Raw genomic sequence first — 21,272 nt, 5'->3', positions numbered from 1 at the left:
CGGAAGACAAAGATTCATAACTCCAATAACAGAGTCTTCAACGTCAGACAAAAAAACACGAAATCCCTAATCTGGAGACAATCGTGTTACGTAGGCTGCGTTATAGATTGTAGTTTTCTAATATTCAGTTCACATGCATGCACTAACCCAAAAGTCAGCCGGAAACCCCTACCACTATAATAACCATTTTGGCACAGCCAGGTACACAATGGTCCTTTTATACACAAGAAGGCCTAAGCTATGTTGTGAGACCCAAAAGAGAAAAGTGACATTGAACCGTATCTCATGATAATTATCATTGCATATATATATATATAGTGTCTTCAGAGTAGGCCCTAAGGTGGCTCCAACCCAATATAGACAGGACAAGTAAATACATTTTTATACGCCCACACGAGGGGGGCGGGGGCGTATATTGTCACCCATATCCGTCCGTCCGTCCACAATTCCTCGTGAACACTCTACAAGGCACATATCTTGACTGATTTTGACGAAACTCGGTATGGTTGTTTGTAATCACCCAAGGATGAACCCTATTGAAAATCAGAAAAATCGACAAATATTTAGTATGAGTTATTGCCCTTGCTCTTGAAGCGCCCGTAAACACTCTAAAAGGCGCAATTCTTGACGGATTTTGATGAAACTTGGTGTGAGTGTTTGTAATCACCCAATGATGAACTCTATGAAAAATGAGGAAAAAGGGTGAAAAATATCGGCCTTGTTCTTAAAAATGCGTTCAATTATTGACAGATTTTGACGAAGCTTGGTGTGAGTGTTTGTTTTCATCTAAGGATGAACCCTATCAAAAATCAGAAAAATTGAAAAATATTGACTATGAGTTATTGCCCTTGTTCTTGAAAACGCATTCAATTTTTAGCTCGTAAACACTTTAGGAGGCACATTTCTTGACGGATTTTGATGACAATTAGTGTGAATGTTCGTCATCATTCAAGGATGAACCCTATTGAAAATCAGAAGAGTTATTGCCCTTCTTCTTCAAAACTCTTTCAAGTTTTACCTCATAAACACTCTAGAAGGCACAAATCTTGGCAGATTTTGACGAAACTTGGTGAAATTGTTAATGATCACCCATGGATAAACCCTATCGAAAATCAAAAAAATCGAAAACTGTTTCATAGAAGTTTTTGATTTTTTTCTTGAAAACTCTTTCAAATTCAGCTCTTTGAACACTAAAAAGCATGATTCTTGCCGGATTTTGATAAACTTGGTTTTATTATTCAGTACCGCGCTGAGGGTTGAATATTTGCCTTGTAGAGTTTCACAAGCTAAAAACTGAACACGTTTTCAAGAACAAGGGCAATAACTCATACTCAATATTATTCAGTGTCGCCCTAAAGAGTTCAAAAGAATTGTATGACTGAAGGTTGAATATTTCATACTGGTGATTGTTACTGCACTGCTAAATATTTTTATTGAAAATCAAAGCTGGTGGGCGTATATTACCTTGCCTGGCAAGCTATCTTTCTTGGACATATGCAATTGATAATATGCAAATATATAATATGACTATATTTTACTACAATCACTAGGGTCATATTATCTTCCATATAAAACATAGTATTGATAACCTATATCACATAACAAATATAATAGCTAATGCTAACATTCCTAGTGAATACAAAGCATCTTCAAACAAGAAAATCACAGGGATAATTTGGCATGTAGTAATTATCTGATACATTAGGCCTTTAGCAATATCACATTAAGAATCTGTCACGACAATCTGTTAATGATGTAGAATACAATAATATGATGATCAATATCACTGTTCCTTTAATCACTATCATAATGTCACTCATTGATTTGGAATGGATTGTCTCCCTTTACAGGCCTCCAAGTCGTTTGTATCTGATCACAGAAATAAACAAGGAGGGTTACGGATGAGCGTTAGCCTATCCCAGTCGATAGCTTCGGACTGTACGAATACATGTATATAGTATATTTACGTGCAGCTTTGAGGTCATGCTAGAGTCCAATCAAACAATAGACTTAATAAAAGAAGATTATGTTGCTTTTGTATTCCAATATAGGTCCTAATGAAGGGGACTAATGAATCATGTAATAGTATGTAAGCTCGAATGCAGATGGGATAGGCAAACATCTATATAGCTTTGAAGGCACGTTAACTACATACTTTTCTAAATTATTCCAATATGACACTAAAGACATCCGATCAGCAGCTTCTTAGGCCAACTATATAACACCACCATGGCAGATTCGATAGATTTGACCAATACGTTGACAGCTTTCTCTGCCTGTTATAGACTAAATTGATTACTACCAATTTAGAAGACTATAAGAGTAGCCTATTCAGTTTTTATAAGAATCACGAAGGTCAAAGCGGCTTATAAGGACTGATACCCATTTTAACCAATAATAAGTTGAACTTTTAAATAATTAGACTTTTAGAAATCTAATCCTTTTTTACGAATGTCAAATTGTTCTTGATGCAAAGAATATTTAAAGACAAGCTAATGGGAAGAAGTTATTTATTATCTCCTATTATTCCAATTGTTTCTCATTAAAAAGTTACAACAAACATCCAGGAAAAATAATATCGTGAGTATTCAGAAACCGATTCGAGAAAGTTAAGAAAACTTAAAAGGTGCGGGCACGCGAGCAGTCTTGGTCAGTCGAGACTTTTGTCGGCGATTAGAGTCTTGTCTTGAGTTCCAACGACTGGCACGAGCACAAGAGGAGACAAAAATCTCCAGTCGGTCGTTTTCCACCTTGTCGATAACCACCTGCGGGGTGGTGGTGATCTGTCGACGTCGATTTAGTGGAATATGGTGCAACCAATCGCTATCAGTATCTCTGATACACATACGATTTAACAAAACCGTTAAGATCATACGATGAATCAGGTTACGAAATACCCAAGTCGACCAGACGACTGACTGAACCTGCTAGCAACAAGCGAGACTAGAGGATTCTGGTTGATCGCTGCACCTAAGCTCTCCGACGCAATTGACGTATATTATACATTGAGTTCAGGTATTAGGTAGAGTTATCTTACCTTTATCTTTATGTGTATGATGTATTGCAGTATGTAACATGTTGGTTATCCTATTAGAGAATTTATTGTGGTTCTTGTGGTTATTTATTACCGTCACCATCTTTAAAACTAGCATATACTATACAGCCACTGAAATATACAAAATTCACAAATTATATATACACAATATAATATATTACAGTAGGCCTAATATATTATAATAACCCATCGAAATTAATCTCCTATTACAGTCACAGCTATCAATATATAGCTATATTATACAAAATATTATTAATACCCATTCAATAATTTATTAATTTATTAAACTGAGTCCGGGATTAATGGTGTCGTCTACATCATATCATCGTGTCCAGACCACACCCCCATTCGTCATACTTCCCCGAGTTAAACCCGTATTCGGGATACGATGAGACTATGTCAAAACCCATACTCGGGATAAGTTTATGTTTCATTGAATAACTGTCATTTTTAATTTCCATATCTTGATGGTTTTTATGGTTTAATGGTAGCATGTATCATTCTCATATGATATTTTACATCATTATATTATATTGTTTTTAAAGTTGTGTCGTGAATCATGGTCAATGGTTTGGTTGTGTCATGTACAATAATGGTGTCATGTATAATATAATACTAGCGTCTTGAGTATAATGGTTTTAATGTGTCTAGCATGTCATGTATAATAATGGTGTCTTGTGTTTAATGGTGTCGTGCATCAAGTAGCCTAATGGTTTTCTGGTGTAATGTAAATTAACAGCGTCTTGTATAATAAATAGTTTTATTTAATGGTGTCGTGCATCATGTAATTGTTTGGTGTTGTCATGTATAATAATTGTGGCTTGTGTAATATAATGGTTAAATTGTGGTTTTCCTGTTTCGTATGGTGGTTGCTTTAATATCATCGTCATATAATGACATTAATGGCCATTATAATATCATTACTTAATTATTATGTTGCGTATTGTTAAAACTCGGTGATGATTATATTTTTATATATGAATTAAATAAAACAATCTCGTATGCGATATAATCTTGTCATAATTGAGCCAACCATTGAATTGGCCTAGTATAATTATAGACCCATGTATAATTTCGATATCAATGTATATTCACCGTATAATCAAATCTCGATGAAATTTCTGTGCATGTCAGGAATAACAAATTCCAAATTAAAATAAAATGTGCTGAAAATAGTTTTATCTGTAGATTTAAGATTCCTTCATTTCGGATTAATGTAATTTCACATACCTTCAAGCTAAAGTATCTATTTAAAACCGTTTCGAAATAAATCCCCTCACCTATTACTTGGGATAAGATGTTTATCACAATTCACGTGAACGCATTCTTTCAAGCAATCAACTTAAGAAGAACACTTGTTATGGTCGTGAAAGTCAAGAGTTTTTGTCTCATTTTAATTTACTCTGAACGTCACTAACTTTTCAAGTCAAAATGTAAACAAACTAGACAAATACTGCAATTATAATGTTGGTTGGGTCAGCCTTTGGTTTCAATGCGTAAAAGAACATTTTCTTACTCATCGTGCCTATGTTGCAATCAATTTATCCTTTTGATTTGGACACTGTTTTCAAAAGGTTAGACTTTGCAATTATAATGTTGGGTCAGCTTTTGGCTTGGTCCGTTCAAGAAATTGATTTACTAAATATTCCCCAATGATCATTTTAGTTCAAAGGATATTGCTACTCCTCTCTCAATAGCCCAGTCTCTTACAATAGTTTGATTTCATGTTACATAGCGATCTTTTATAAGATAGTTAACAAATTTGGACTTTATATATCAGCTGATTCATTTTATTAATTAATTCAGATACTATGTTGGCCATGTATATTTTTGTTAATGATCGTGACCTGGGCAACTATTTTTACCTAATCTTGTAAAAGTATGTTATCTTTGGATCAAAACGACATTAAGTTTTTCTAAGATAAGAATTTATACCTCATGCTTGTGACCCAAATTATAACAATAAGATTGATTATATTAGCAAAAACAACCATTTAAGGGTCACATTCCATTCATACACGCTTATCTTATAACATTTCAGTGTGATAACAGTTCTCCTTATTCACAATATTTGGACCCTGATGCAAGAATTCAACACGGCTCTCGTTCTCCATCTTCACAGTGTCAGGCTAACAATACCCTCCTTTCTAGTATCACTGAATGCAACGATTTGGTTAGATTATACACTTGCGAATACAGCCAACCAGAGCCCTCGACAGAAAGACTGCATTATGACCTATTGTTTTTTCTGTCGAGGCCATTAATTGGTATTCGCTAGCGACAATCATATCAATTCGTGACATTTACAGACTTCTGTGACAAAAGAAACTTGGCTTTTGCAGTCAAGGTATAAGCCAATCTTCGAAATAGCTTGATAGCTCTTTAAAGTTACGCCACAGAAAGGTTCTTAATAGTATTAACCTTTAAACCAAATTAACAAAGACTTTAGTGATAATGGAAGAAAATCAATGAGCAACGAAACTTTTTAAAGGCACAGTTCCTAGATTTGATATGATCTATAATATTCACATACTGAAGTTACAAATTTAAATGTATATAGTACAAGTCGTTAAATTATATGTATAACATTTGCAGATGTGTCACTTATGAAAATGTTATTGACCGGTTCATCTACCATGCAATTAAATGTTCCAGATAAATTTCTTGAGCGTTTTTAACATTCTGTTACGTAAACCGTGTAAAATATTTAAAAAATGAGATTATCGAAGATATGTGCATTGAACATCTGCATAGAAGAACATCACTAAAACAGCCTGAAATTTCAGACTTTCGCCACTTCTGCCACCAAGTTTTGAAAAATAATACATATGGCTGACACAGTGCTCTCAATGCATATATTCATTTTTCAATGAGAATCAGACAAAAAAACCGGGGAAGTGAAGTCGGTTAAAAATGAATTTGATCATTTCAGGATTGGATATAAAATATATTTTGGGGAAAGAAGCTACATGGATGGAGGTTGTTATTTCCATATACCATTTTTTTCGATGGTGCTTACGATGTTAAGATATATGCTGGCTGTATTGGAAAGATTTTCTCCATTGACCTAAATTGTAATTTCCCGGGACAGCATCTTTAAAGAATCTGTATCGATCTTAAAGCTTACATTAGTACCCCGGTCACATCTTTGTACTATAAAGTTGGTACTATTTATAGTAGCGAATTGATTTTATTATTGGTACCATTCTAACTATATTTACAATATACCCCCTGGAATTGACGGCCGGCGAGAAGGTGTGTTTTTTAAAGGCGATATAAGATTTCTTTTCTTAAATGGTAAAGCAAAAAATTAGAGATCGACATCGACAGGTAGGCCATTTTTTTGGTCAATCATACTTTAGTCTCAGAAATTGAAATTTTTAGTTGAACTAATCAATTATAGTGTTCACACCCCACCGTCGAAATTGAGCGTTAAAATCGCGTTTGAATGTTAAAATTACGACTCGTGAATTTAAGATACTCTGTGATATATAGAAAAGACATATGTAGACATAGTGAGTAAAATTAGTAATTTGAAGTATTTTTAAAGAAATTATGTGATATTTGTACATTTCTAGTACTAATGAGACTATTTTCATATATGCAAGACCCCCCAAAGTGGCATCACTGTCCCTTTAAAATATCTCATCGACATATAGTTTTTCAAGCTTATTGTCTGGCACTTTTTGTGCTACTTTTAGCTCCGAATTCTCACTCGATATGATATATTTATTACCTATATAGGCTTTAATTTCAAGGTTGTTAGAGTTTTTGACAATTGGCTTGTGTTGACAACAAAGTCATTAAATACGATATAAATATTGGCTACTGAATTACATACATACAGCTTTAACTGTTCAGGGGGGCTCATAATTGATACCATATACTGTATAAGAAATAGTTTAATTCGTTGATATATTGCCAAAAGCAACTGTCACCAATCAATTACATTGATCGCATTTTAAAACATAAATTTAATATAAGATTTTTGTTGACGCATGACGACAGCAAGCTTCTGACTTCTGACATTAGATACAGTCAGGAATGACAAGGCCTCTATCTAATCGCTATCATTTCGATTTTTTTTTAAATTTTGAAAAATTTCAGAAAACAAAAATTTGTTCCTCTACTGACATTAATAGCAAAACCAATATCAACTTTACAATATAAACGAAAACCAACATAATGTTGAACACCGTCCGATAAATCTTGGTATTTAACGCACAAGTGATCTCAATAAAAACAAAACCAGGTTAATTGTTTATAAAAATAGAAATAAAATGTTATGTAAATAATAAATATGTCTTTTGTAATTTGGATATTTTGTGTTTTTTCCTGTCATATAATCATCAAAACGAAACATTAAAAACTCATCAAGGTATAACATTAACAGCACAGCTGACAGCACAGCTGATAGTAGTAGCATCATCAAGAAACAACACTAAATGCTCAGCTATAGTAACATTATTAAGACGTTACATTAATAGCTCAGCTGATAGTAGCATCACCAAGACCCAGTCTAAATACTCCGCTGATAGTAGCATCATCAAGACACAATCTTAATACTGAACTGATAGTAGCATCATCAAGACACAGTCTTAATACTGAGCTGATAGTAGTATCATCAAGACACAGTCTTAATACTGCAATAATAGAATGCACTTACACACATTCAACGACTTGAATCCTTGAAAAAGACCTTTATACAGTTCCCAAATTAAACGGAAAACCGTTCTTTCTAGTGCTTTATGGTTGGATTTCGATACTTACCCTACTAATCTGATAGTATCATCATCAAGACCCAGTCTTAATACTGAGCTGATAGTAGCATCATTAAGACACAATCTTAATACTGAGCTGATAGTAGTATCATCAAGACACGGTCTTAATACTGAGCTGATAGTAGTATCATCAAGACACAGTCTTAATACTGAGCTGATAGTAGTATCATCAAGACACAGTCTTAATACTGAGCTGATAGTAGTATCATCAAGACACAATCTTAATACTGAGCTGATAGTAGCATCATCAAGACACAATCTTAATACTGAGCTGATAGTAGTATCATCAAGACACAATCTTAATACTGAGCGGATAGTAGTATCAGCAAGACACAATCTTAATACTGAGCTGAAAGTAGTATCAACAAGACACAGTCTTAATACTGAGCTGATAGTAGTATCATCAAGACACAGTCTTAATACTGAGCTGATAGTAGTATCATCAAGACACAGTCTTAATACTGAGCTGATAGTAGTATCATCAAGACACAATCTTAATACTGAGCTGATAGTAGCATCATCAAGACACAATCTTAATACTGAGCTGATAGTAGTATCATCAAGACACAATCTTAATACTGAGCGGATAGTAGTATCAGCAAGACACAATCTTAATACTGAGCTGAAAGTAGCATCATCAAAACACAGTCTTAATACTGAACTGATAGTAGCATCATCAAGACACAATCTTAATACTGAGCTGATAGTAGTATCATAAAGACACAATCTTAATACTGAGCTGATAGTAGCATCATCAAGACATAATCTTAATACTGAGCTGATAGTAGCATCACCAAGACACAATCTTAATACTGAGCTGATAGTAGTATCATCAAGACACAATCTTAATACTGAGCTGATAGTAGTATCATCAAGACACAATCTAAATACTGAACTGATAGTAGTATCATCAAGACACAATCTAAATACTGAGTCTTAATACTGAGCTAATAGTAGTATCATCAAGACACAGTCTTAATACTCCGCTGATAGTAGTAGTATCATCAAGACACAATCTTAATACTGAGCTGATAGTAGCATCATCAAGACACAATCTCAATACTGAGCTGATAGTAGTATCATCAAGACACAATCTTAATACTGAGCTGATAGTAGTATCATGAAGACCCAGTCTTAATACTGAGCTAATAGTAGTATCATCAAGACACAGTCTTAATACTTAGCTGATAGTAGTATCAACAAGACACAGTCTTAATACTGAGCTGATAGTAGTATCATCAAGACACAATCTTAATACTGAGCTAATAGTAGTATCATCAAGACACAGTCTTAATACTCCGCTGATAGTAGTAGTATCATCAAGACACAATCTTAATACTGAGCTGATAGTAGCATCATCAAGACACAATCTTAATACTGAGCTGATAGTATCATCATCAAGACACAGTCTTAATACTCAGCTGATAGTAGTATCATCAAGACACAATCTTAATACTCCGCTAATAGTAGTATCATCAAGACACAATCTTAATACTGAGCTGATAGTAGTATCATCAAGACACAGTCTTAATACTCCGCTGATATCATCAAGACACAATCTTAATACTGAGCTGATATCATCAAGACACAATCTTAATACTGAGCTGACAGTAATATCATCAAGACACAATCTTAATACTGAGCTGATAGTAGTATCATCAAGACACAGTCTTAATACTCAGCTGATAGTATCATCAAGACACAATCTTAATACTCCGCTGATAGTAGTATCATCAAGACACAATCTTAATACTGAGCTGACAGTAATATCATCAAGACACAATCTTAATACTGAGCTGATAGTAGTATCATCAATACACAGTCTTAATACTCAGCTGATAGTAGTATCATCAAGACACAATCTTAATACTGAGCTGATAGTAGTATCATCAAGACACAATCTTAATACTGAGCTGATAGTAGTATCATCAAGACACAGTCTTAATACTGAGCTGATAGTAGTATCATCAAGACACAGTCTTAATACTGAGCTGATAGTAGTATCATCAAGACCCAGTCTTAATACTGAGCTGATAGTAGTATCATCAAGACACAGTCTTAATACTCCGCTGATATCATCAAGACACAATCTTAATACTCAGCTGATACATGTATTATCATTAGCAAGACACAACATTTACAGCTCAGCTGATTGTGGCATCACTAAGATACAACATTTACAGCTCAGCTGATAGTAGTATCATCAAGATACAACATTTACAGCTCAGCTGATAGTGGCATCATCAAGATACAACGTTTACAGCTCAGATGATAGTGGCATCATCAAGATACAACATTTACAGCTCAGCTGATAGTAGCATCATCAAGATACAACATTTACAGCTCAGCTGATAGTAGCATCATCAAGATACAACATTTACAGCTCAGCTGATAGTGGCATCATCAAGATACAACATTTACAGCTCAGCTGATAGTAGTATCATCAAGATACAACATTTACAGCTCAGCTGATAGTAGTATCATCAAGATACAACATTTACAGCTCAGCTGATAGTAGCATCATCAAGATACAACATTTACAGCTCAGCTGATAGTGGCATCATCAAGATACAACATTTACAGCTCAGCTGATAGTGGCATCATCAAGATACAACATTTACAGCTCAGCTGATAGTAGTATCATCAAGATACAACATTTACAGCTCAGCTGATAGTAGCATCATCAAGATACAACATTTACAGCTCAGCTGATAGTAGCATCATCAAGACACAATAGAACCAACTGATATATATTATGTATGTAGTCATTTGTATGCTTGTTAAGGCATATTGCACATATCGTTCGGACAAAGCAATGATGTCGAGAAGCCTTCGCAAATCTTAAACAAGTTGGGCTGACTTCATCATATCAATAACAGCAATGGCAATACCAAATGGCAATAAATAAAAATTTTACATTGTCATTCACATCGTATATAGAGGAAATGAAATAATAGATGTTAGTCTAATTCTATCAAAGTGATAGTTGAGACAGACCATTGATAACTGGATTATTAAATTCTCTCTTCCACTGTGTCGTATTAAATCATTCCAATTATCTTCAAGTTTTCCAGTTGTTTTCTAGTATCGTTATAAAGAAGAGACGTCTAGGTGTTCAAATTTTAAATTGAATATTATATGTTATTTGACTACAAACAAAAAACCTCCCTTTACATAAAAGACAAGTTCTTTGTTGTCCTTACGATTTACATGTAATATATCATATTGCTAAGTCAACAATGAAAACATAGAATGCAACTCCATTTTGCTCTTCAAGTAACTATACAAACTGGTCAGATTCTTCTGAAACTACAAAAACTTTCTACAAAATCGGAATGGTGCTAATAGAATGCACTTACACACATTCAACGACTTGAATCCTTGAAAAAGACCTTTATACAGTTCCCAAATTAAACGGAAAACCGTTCTTTCTAGTGCTTTATGGTTGGATTTCGATACTTACCCTACTAATCTGAACTGGATGACAATTGTTTCTTTTCAGATCGGGGAAGAATGGATAGAAGATAATGTAAGTCGGTCATGTCAGCTTGTATCATTTCCTCCGATATCGCATTCATATCAATGTTAAAAGTTGTTACGATAGCTGACTGTGTCAAGGCAATTGGTGATATGCATTATGCAGCCACATTTATGATCGTAATCAGTTTTATTTAGCATCGTACAAATTTCTTACAGCACCTCTGCGAAGCTTAAATATCTGTCCATTTTTGAATGTAAAACAGTCTTGGCCTAATTTATGTTTTAAAATGACATTATCACCATCATTAGTATTAGTATTATTATTATTTAACTGTTTCAATGCTTATTATATGATGTATTTGCTTGTAAGTCAATGGCTCAGTGATCAGTCGATTATAGCTGGATTTTCTAGACCACAAAATGTCATTGGATCGAATCTTTCGCAAGGTGCGAACAATTCTGAGGCCACAGCTAGTGCTGCCAATATGACCCGTTGTTGGCCCTCGACCCTGTCACTAAAATGATTGTTGGACTCAGATGAATGGTTCTGAGCAATCAAACCTTCCCACACATTGTTTGTAGACATACAGGTAGATATAGACTATGTATGAAATTATCATAAATTACATCTATGGACATCAATCAATATAATATAACCCGAAGGTGTATACATTAATAGTTATTTAAATTCAATGTACAGTCGTCTGTATTCACCAACTAATACACAAGTAAGGCTAATATAGGTTAGATAATACTTTACCTGATTGCGAACGGAAACAGCTGGTAACAGATATGAGGAATATTTACTGATTGTAATCAACTTGTCTTTGGTCAGTAAATACAGTTAACTAACTTTAATCATAAGTCAGGATGAACAAATGTTACTCCATTAAATATCAATACTATTTTCTGGAATAGAATTCCACAAACTTCAAATTTAATTACAAATTAAATCCAAAAGAACAATTCCCAGATTTGTTTCAATCGTGTTCTTCTGTAACGTCCACGTACAATGAAGTGCAATCTTAAAAGAGTTAAGCCACTTGTTAATCTTCTTTCAAACGCTCCAAAAAGAATTGATCCCACAATGGATATTCAACAATTCACTGTTAATGTCCAATGAAAAGTTTTACCACCTTTCTGTACTTTAAAACCTAAACGCTTTCTAACACTGTTTAAAATGTTGACTATAGAATAATAAGGTTATAGTTGTTTTAACAACTCCTATAATAGCCTGAAGCAGGTTGGTTAAAATTAATATTTCCACATTTTAAGTCATTTAAATGACATTCAGCGTACTATACATAATATATCAATTTTGAAACGTGTGGTTTCATTAATATTCTCTTACACTGATAATAACAAAATAATATACCACGGTCCCAATTTGTCAGAACTATAGATATACGCAATTAACACATTTATATTGGCAAAAACATACGAAACACATAGACATCCAAATACTAAGAATACCACAAATATCTGAATATTATGATGAATTAAATATGCAACATATTGTAAAGTAATATGAAAAAAATTATGCCAAAGTTACACAGCACATATTATATTTCCTGCTTTATATGAATATTGAAATATAACTCAAATGAACTAACATATAAAATATAGGTATGTGTAACTGTTTGGGTAAAAAATATCCAATTATCGTCAAAGCTGATCAACACACGGTTTTTTTTTATGATTTGAGTATATCGACTTTATGAACTATTTTTTTTTACAGTAAATACTACTCTAGCCTTAATGTCCTGTTTGTCTATTCATTGGTCATGTGACAGCCATTTATTTATCTGCGACAATAAGATATGATTATGACTACACATGTTCAACCTCACAATGAGGTCAGAGTTCAAATACATATGAGATACATAACATACATTTCCCACATTCAAGCCTAGAAAAAGGATGTGTATCATATTGATCGTTGATGCATATCTATGTTAGATCTTAGTATAGTATATAAATATAATTTCAGATCCTGTTTCTCCATATTTTAAGAAACATTCAAGTACAAAAACGAAATATGTTTCGACACAAATAGATGCAAGGCTCTATAAGTTTAATTTATTTTAAAAAGCTATGAAATAAGATTTTTGAAAATTACCATTGACTAGTACAAGGCCCAAGAATTACCGCCTTAATACGATACTGCTGATTGCTTAAGCAGGAGAGGTATACCTCAAAGCTATTTAGCTGATTCATAAAGTCCCTCCAAGCCTATACAACATTAATCTACATGTAAATAGTTCAATAAATAGAAGATCTACAGACTCAACAGGAAAATGACTGCAAGCGATTAGTATCAAATACAAAACAAATATTGTTATCTATCATAATTACACTCAAAGTCATGGCAGTTGTATTGCTACAGGGATGACTGTTTGTAGTAAACACTATTTTAGAACGTCGTAGTAATTTTTTTTTTTGACTAGAGGAGTTGGTTGAGTCTACTCTCAACAGACGAACACTTCCATTTTAGGGATTAAATCGTAAACCGTATCCGGTATGAGCATTTCCTAAAAGTATCCTAAATTTACATAGTTTACTTTTTGATGACGTTATCATGCCAATTGAGCAGTTACTGTTGCCAGGAGCTTTCAAGGTGTACCAGGCTGTAAAACTCTAATGAGCTTCAGATAATATGAGTCGGAGGGGCTGACATTGAAAAAGCGTCTAGTCGTTCGAATGAAAAAATAAACCAATACAAGCAACACCGAGACCCCATAATGTTTAGACCGTGCACGTTCAAAATCCCTCGACAATTGGAAATCGGAAAAAGAGCTAATGGAACTGTCTTGGTTGGTCTCCATTAGCCCAATTAGGTGCAGAAGAGTAGGACTTGGAACTCCATTCATTTCATTTCTTTTCAGAAATATGAAAACAATTGAATAGGTCTATGCTATAAGTTTAGTGAATCTGATATCGGAAAGATGTGTCTGTGAGATGAGTTCTTGTCATTAATTGTTCACTATCTTTGCATTCACCAAATCATTATTAATCTCCTTTCGTAAGAGCAACCACTATAGTAATATCTATCCATAATAATGTACATAAAACTCGATGTTGGAAATGAAATATTTAATGTAATACTTGTATATACTATCATCGTGTGCCATTATGCTTTTATGGCCTCAATGTAATTTAAAAATTATCAACATCGAGGAGCAAGAATATGCTCTACTGCGGTGACTTATATTTGTGAAAATAATGAAATGATTACATAACTTTGAACAATAAGGTCTGACAATAATGGATTGCCAAATACAACTGCGCTCATTTTCACTGCATGTCTTAAAATATCATAGTCTGAAACAATAGTGAAAAATAAATAATATTGTAAAAAAAAATTAAAATCTGACCAAGAATGACTTTAAATGTTTAAAATCAATTGATACATCTGTTTACAAAAGGAGGACTAATTTAAGACAATTCTTATTTTGAAGCTATATCATGTTCTACCAAGCCCTTCAAATATGGCAGATAATTGAAATTTAATAAGAACAGAGATAGAAATAGTGATTAATATAAGGCCTTTAAATTAAACTTACCGATTACATAACGTGTTTCCAGTTATTCACTCTTGCAATTGATATACATGTTTCCTGTTTGTAAAATTGGTATTCTACAAGGTAATGCTATCTCAAGACTGGGTCTACCTATGTTATTGTCTTATTGTCTGCGAGGAAATTGGCCAACAATTAAGATACCATAAAATAGATATCAATATAGTAAGATCCAATTAATCTAACATAGGGAAAGGTCCAGTAATTGCTCTTAGTGAATTATTTCTTATAGTGGCCTTGAACTTTTCATGAACCTAATTAATACATAATGACGGGATAGGAATCGACGATTGCATCTGATGACGTCACAAAATCCGGATTTCAGGTAAGTAGGAAAAATGTGGCTAAAAGAAATCATAAATTGCGGATTAAAACGGATAATGTCACTATTCCATTAATGGCAATAGAGTTTGACTAAAAGAATACGGCTTAAAAAGTCACATCAAGCTTAGTGTTCTCAAAGCACTGGCCTAGGTCAGCAATGGAAAAGCTTATTAATTATCATGTTCCTTAAGCACCGGTAGCATAGATTGGAATATAAACAATTTACCCTACCGGTACTTATGGAACATGATTAATTATGTGAAAATTAGTTAGCCATTAGGATGAGTTTAGTTGAAAAGGCACACACACAATCATACACGTACTCTGACATATAAATACCATATATAGCAATGGCACCAGTCCTGAAATAATTATTTCCTGAAATCTCACTTAGAAATCGATTAATCTATTGATATAACATGATACATTGAATGAAGAAATATCTACTTTTAGAATAAATGGGCATTGTTCAATGGTTCAATTCAACTGAGAACAGCCGAACTGCTAAGGAAAATGTTGTGAGTTGCATTTTGAAAGTTCAAATGGATAGGCCACCGACATTCATGGATGGTAACATGACATCCAGTGGGGAAATGTCCCCCCCCCCCCCCCCTTTATAAACATGGATTTTACCCCCAATTGTATCCCCACTACATTTCGTACAATTTAAAAATATTACATTTAGGCTAGTACATTTTTTCCCCAAAGCATGTGTGGTAATGCATCCAATTAATTTTATTTTCACAATTTTTCCTGGGGGTTAAAAGATAAAAATGAAAGGCATGTGCCTATGAGCTGCCGCATTTTGAATCTCAACCTCGATATTTGTGCCCCCATGCCCCCATCCCCAACTACCATCACCACCATTAATTCCTTCTGTCTCGAGATCTGGCGCCGCCACTGATGAAATTTTCTACTTCAAACAGTATTTTCCTTTCAGATCTCTGATAACTTTTTTTTTTTCATGAAATCCTGCCTGTAGCTCTTTTAATTTACAGATAGTTTCTAGGTCTGTAAACAACCTTTCCTTTCATTGATTCCTCTGTTATCATTCCAGACATATATAAAAACCCCTAGGACTGGTTATAATAAGATTAAAATAGAGTTTGAAGATTAGAACTTTCAATATCTAAACACTAACTGCAGCAGAGGCTTTTGCTTTTTCGAATTTTATTTGCTTGAATATAAGAGGAAAGAATTTGTAAAAACCGTTCCTATTATAAACCACTATGACTTTCACGCAGCTCGAACGCAATTACTCGCCATTGTAGAAAGTGAATTGGAATATCACAGAGATTTCCCATGTATGATTGCACCCAGTTTATGACCATTGCTTAGAATCTATAATACTAGTATTTTTATATTTATCTAATATTCCACTTAAACGTTAAAAGCGAGACCTTTATAATCTTTCCGAAACAGATTTAGTTGAGACACCAAGTTACAGTTGTAATATAGCATTCATTGTGATTCTATTGTTAGCTGAATTAATTAGACGGGATTTAACTTATTAACTGGTGGTAACTGTAATCTCACACAAAGATGTCATCATGACCACCTTTCCATTTAATTCTTAATTTTGTCTGAACGTTCAAAAAACTCTCCAGTATTCATGGATCAAAATCTCCACGAAACTATCAGCAATATCATCAATATATTTTTTATTCATATAAGACTCGTTGTTTCTAAAAGTATAGCAAATTCGATATTTCGTCTGCTTCTAATTGTCATTCTGCTTTTCTACAAACTAAACCGCAAATGGCGTCAGTTAAGCTACATAAAATCGTTCATCTAAGATTCAACTGGATTTGGAAATGCGAGTGGCATCAGGTGTTCAGCAATAAGTGGAGAGGTGATCAAAATGTCAATGTAATAAGAGTCTGGATTCTGAAGCTACTGCTGTGATAAACACCAACGACAACAGTGCGTATGTAGGCTAAGTATGTAAGTATTTATGTGAATAGGAAGATTGTATGGAGTCTTTGGAGGCCACATCGATACCTTTCTAGAAAATACTTCAATCTCTTAGTGCTAACCGACCTAGCTCCAACGTTTGATTTTGCGTGGTATGGTCAATAATGCATTTCCCGTTTAAAATAGGTCAACCAACACAACGTCACAACAATCCCAGATGAAGTTGACATGTCTTTGAATTTTAAAAGGTTAATTGTTTCAAAGTCAATGAGCCATTGTGATTCGTTCATCATTTCCGGTTTTGGAATAGGGAATGTTGTATAGAGGCTAGCAAATCCAGTTCAGAGTAATAGCCCTATAAAATACCAATTAACGGAATTTACAAGACAAATAGTCTTACAGCTGATATAATAAAAATGTTATAAAAACTAAAGTAATATCGTTATAATTTCTTATATAACAGTCAATATTACACTCTCGTCTGTCTCAATTTCTTTATAAGATTATAATTGTAAATCAATACGTAATATTTATACAAAACAATTATCTTTCATTTGACATTAACCTATATACAACCAAACCGGAAGTCAAATATGCAGTACACAGCCCCGTCGCCAGGAATGAATTGCTGGGGCTCAGATTTTGTACTAATTTGAAGAATTTTGAGGTGCTAAAAAGTATCTATACCTTTTAATTTTGTATAAAGACACCGTAAATGAATCAAGCTTTGCTGAACTGAAAAGGGTTTTGTTTGGGGCTTAATTCTCACTTGCTTGGGCACAGCCCCACGGACCCCACCCTTACGACGGGACTGGCAGTACATACATCCCAGAGCCATATATATGGCTCAGATACAGCCCAATGTCAACTGCTTCTTAGACCGTGGCCGATGGGTATATTTTAAAATATTTAATGAGTTAGTTTATAAAACAATGATTACCATGTCATTCACCCATTCAAAAAATAATAATTTTACAATGTTTACAAAAATATAACATGATATTTTTAACAAGTCTTGATATTTCGAAGCCAGTGAATAATCCCTCTACGAAATACGAAGGTCTGTCATTGTACAGGTAATTTGATCAAAATTATCTGCATATTCTGAAAGTTATTCTGATCGTATAAAACATCAGTACAGTATGTCATTGAAATATTGAGAGAATTCACGCTAATTGAGAAATAGAAGTCAATCAACTGCCAACTTAGCGCATATCATCTAGTCTAGAATCTTTCAACTGGTCTTTCATGCAATCAAATCTATTCAACTTCTGAAATCCAATCGTTAGACTGGCTCATCAAAGCCATTTGTTCACGTGCGTATAGACACTGAATTTTTTATCTATTTATAAAACAGTCTGGAATATCATATCATCAGGCATATCTCACAATAAAATAAGCAAGACCTAGTCACATATTCTAAAGAATCTAATCAGAAATATGAATCTAAGTCCCAATTTCAAACGTTGTGCAACACAACACAGTTAAAGGAATGGTTTAAGTCACTCTCCTACATCAGGAGTTAATACCAACACCAAAACCAACATCCCCATGTCAGACAAAACAAGTTACATACTTTATCAATCTTCCCATAACATAGGTCACATCCCCAGGCCAGGCGTCTCTACCAATAACACAGGTCACATTCCCAGACCAATCGTCTCTACCAATAACACAGGTCACATCCCCAGGCCAGGCGTCTCTACCAATAACACAGGCCACATCCCCAGGCCAAACGTCTCTGCCAATAACACAGGTCACATCCCCAGGTCAGGCGTCTCTACCAATAACACAGGTCACATCCCTAGGTCAGGCTTCTCTACCCATTACATAGACAGGCTACATCCTTTGTCAATCGTCTCTACTAATAACACAAGTCACATTCCTGTGTCAAGCGTCTCTACCAATGACAAGGGGGGTCGTCCTTATCTCAGACGTCTGTACCAGCAGCACAGATGTCAGGCGCTGCTGTCAAGAAGATCAGTAACATCCCAATGTCAGAGCCAGACGTTACTTCCAATAAATCATAATTCTAATTGTCCCCATACTAGGCATTACAACAAGTCGATTTTAAAATTTATTAATTTACTTTTAAACCTGTTAGAGCTCATACGTACCACCAACAAAATAAATCTATCAAAGAAATCGTTTTCTTTCATTCTTGAGTTGTAATTCTACAGATCTCCCAGACAAATGTCACAATGAAAAGAACGAAGAATTAATATCGGAAAATTGGCTTTTAAACATCGGGTGCTCAAAAGTGGAAGAAGTCATCAATAATATTAACTGAATGTGTTTAGAAAGTCTGTATAAATTCATTAAAACCATGGTCTAATTCATAATAGAACTGTAGGTAAAAGTACATTTAACACCTCGATCGGGTCGTTTCGATTGCTGTAGCGTTAACGTTAACCACCTATAAAGTACTTCAAACATTAACTGAGGGACATTTGGTAACAACAGATCTCTAACATACACAGCCTGTAGCACATGGGGCTTGTGACTCGACTTTGTCCATGTTAGGACCTCCAACCTTCGACAGGGGTAAAGTTTCTGTTGAGAAATAAGCGATATTCTATACGTTATCATATTGTTTGAAATGTAGATGGCGAGTTTCCACACCACATCAGTTAGTTATTTCCAATAACAAGTAGCAGATGCAAATAAAAGTAGTCTAGACGATAATTATATCATTATTATCCCCCAATCAATTAGACTTTGAATAGGCCATGTGGAATAACCAGAATCATAAGCTGCTACTTATTTGAACATATTTACCATTTAGTTAGATGTGATATTGGTATGTGATATTATTATATGTTAAACATGTTAAACAATGAAGAAATCAAATTCTGAAAGTGAGATGTCTGCTTACAGTGACCTTTCCCTTCCCCTGAAATCTATTTCAACCGTAGCAAACTTAGTCCCTGATCCGATTGTTTATCACAAATCGATTTTGAAGACAATTTTAATCTAAATTAATGGTACCATTTCGTGCTCGTTAAGTCTTTGAAACGTAATATCGCCTTTTTGCAGAGGCGGTGTACAAGTACTAGTTTTACACTATTTTGATCGAATTCTGTAAAACACGATCAGGAAACTGAGACTAATGATCTCGATCCAAACGACATTCTATGGGATCTTCAAAGAAGTTAAATCCTGACTAGAAGAAACACGACACTGAGTGGATTATGTTTATGTCTGTCATCATTAGAAATCCTCAATAAAACATATTTGAAGGTGAACAATTAGTATGCTTCTTTTTTTGACACCAACATACTCAAATGCACCGTATATGTACTCAAGAGCATGTTCGAATATTCTTTATACATTATTTTAGGACATCTCCCCTGTATTTAGGACATCCTCCCTGTATTTAAGGACAGACCTCAGTATTTAAGGACAACCTCCTTGTATTTGTGGACATTCTTCCTATATATAATTATATTCCCCCTGTATTCAAGGAAATCCTCCCCTATTTGAGGACATCTTACTTATATTTAATGACACCCCTATATTTAATGTGATCCTTTTATACTCAAACTAACCACCAATACTCGAGTATAATAACACTAAATAATCCCCCTTCTACCTACATACACCTTCGTTTCTGAATTTATGTACGCCTTTCTGTTCTTGACATCCCCAGATGACTGTTTTTAAAGAAAGTTCTCAACATAATGTGCTTAAGAATAAGCAGGAATAGAAAGTGAAATTAAATTCATCCAATGAGAAAACATTGTTCAACAGGAGACTTCTTCCGTTTCTTGTTTTGATAAACAATCTTCAAGTAAAAATAAAAAAGTAATTGAAACAATCGACTACATCGTCTGTTTAAAGAGATGTTTAAAAGCAGGACAAAATCGGACGAGCACTAAATTCTAATATTAATCAATTTAAAGGCGAGTTCCATGAATGTCCCAATGGAACATGAAATGTGTCCTTCAATAGTTTCCTTAATCCATATTGTTTTACGGTTCTAAAAAATAGATTGCTATAATTATGTGGTTTGATTGTATAAATGGTGAATATCGAATTATAGAGATTGCATTTTTCTTTCGATTGAGTTCATCCCTCGTAGCGACTTCACCCACGTACATGTCAAGTTTCTTGATATTCGCATTGAAGAAGCGTATACAG

General features: G+C 34.1%; 1 protein-coding gene across 1 annotated transcript; it reads right to left on the bottom strand.

The window, feature by feature from the left end:
- Positions 1–7,543: 7,543 nt before the first annotated feature.
- LOTGIDRAFT_163612 (hypothetical protein) lies at positions 7,544–11,562 on the bottom strand (the record flags this gene model as incomplete). Its single annotated transcript, XM_009060104.1, has 4 exons — positions 7,544–7,664; positions 7,826–7,873; positions 8,054–8,731; positions 11,531–11,562. 4 exons carry the CDS (start codon positions 11,560–11,562, stop codon positions 7,544–7,546), a joined length of 879 nt encoding a protein of 292 aa, XP_009058352.1.
- Positions 11,563–21,272: the final 9,710 nt, after the last annotated feature.

This window comes from Lottia gigantea (genome assembly GCF_000327385.1).
Source record: "Lottia gigantea unplaced genomic scaffold LOTGIsca_40, whole genome shotgun sequence".
NCBI lineage: Eukaryota > Metazoa > Mollusca > Gastropoda > Lottiidae > Lottia > Lottia gigantea.
The sequence above is the reverse complement of the archived record's forward strand: the minus strand, read 5'-3'. Positions and strand labels throughout refer to the sequence as shown.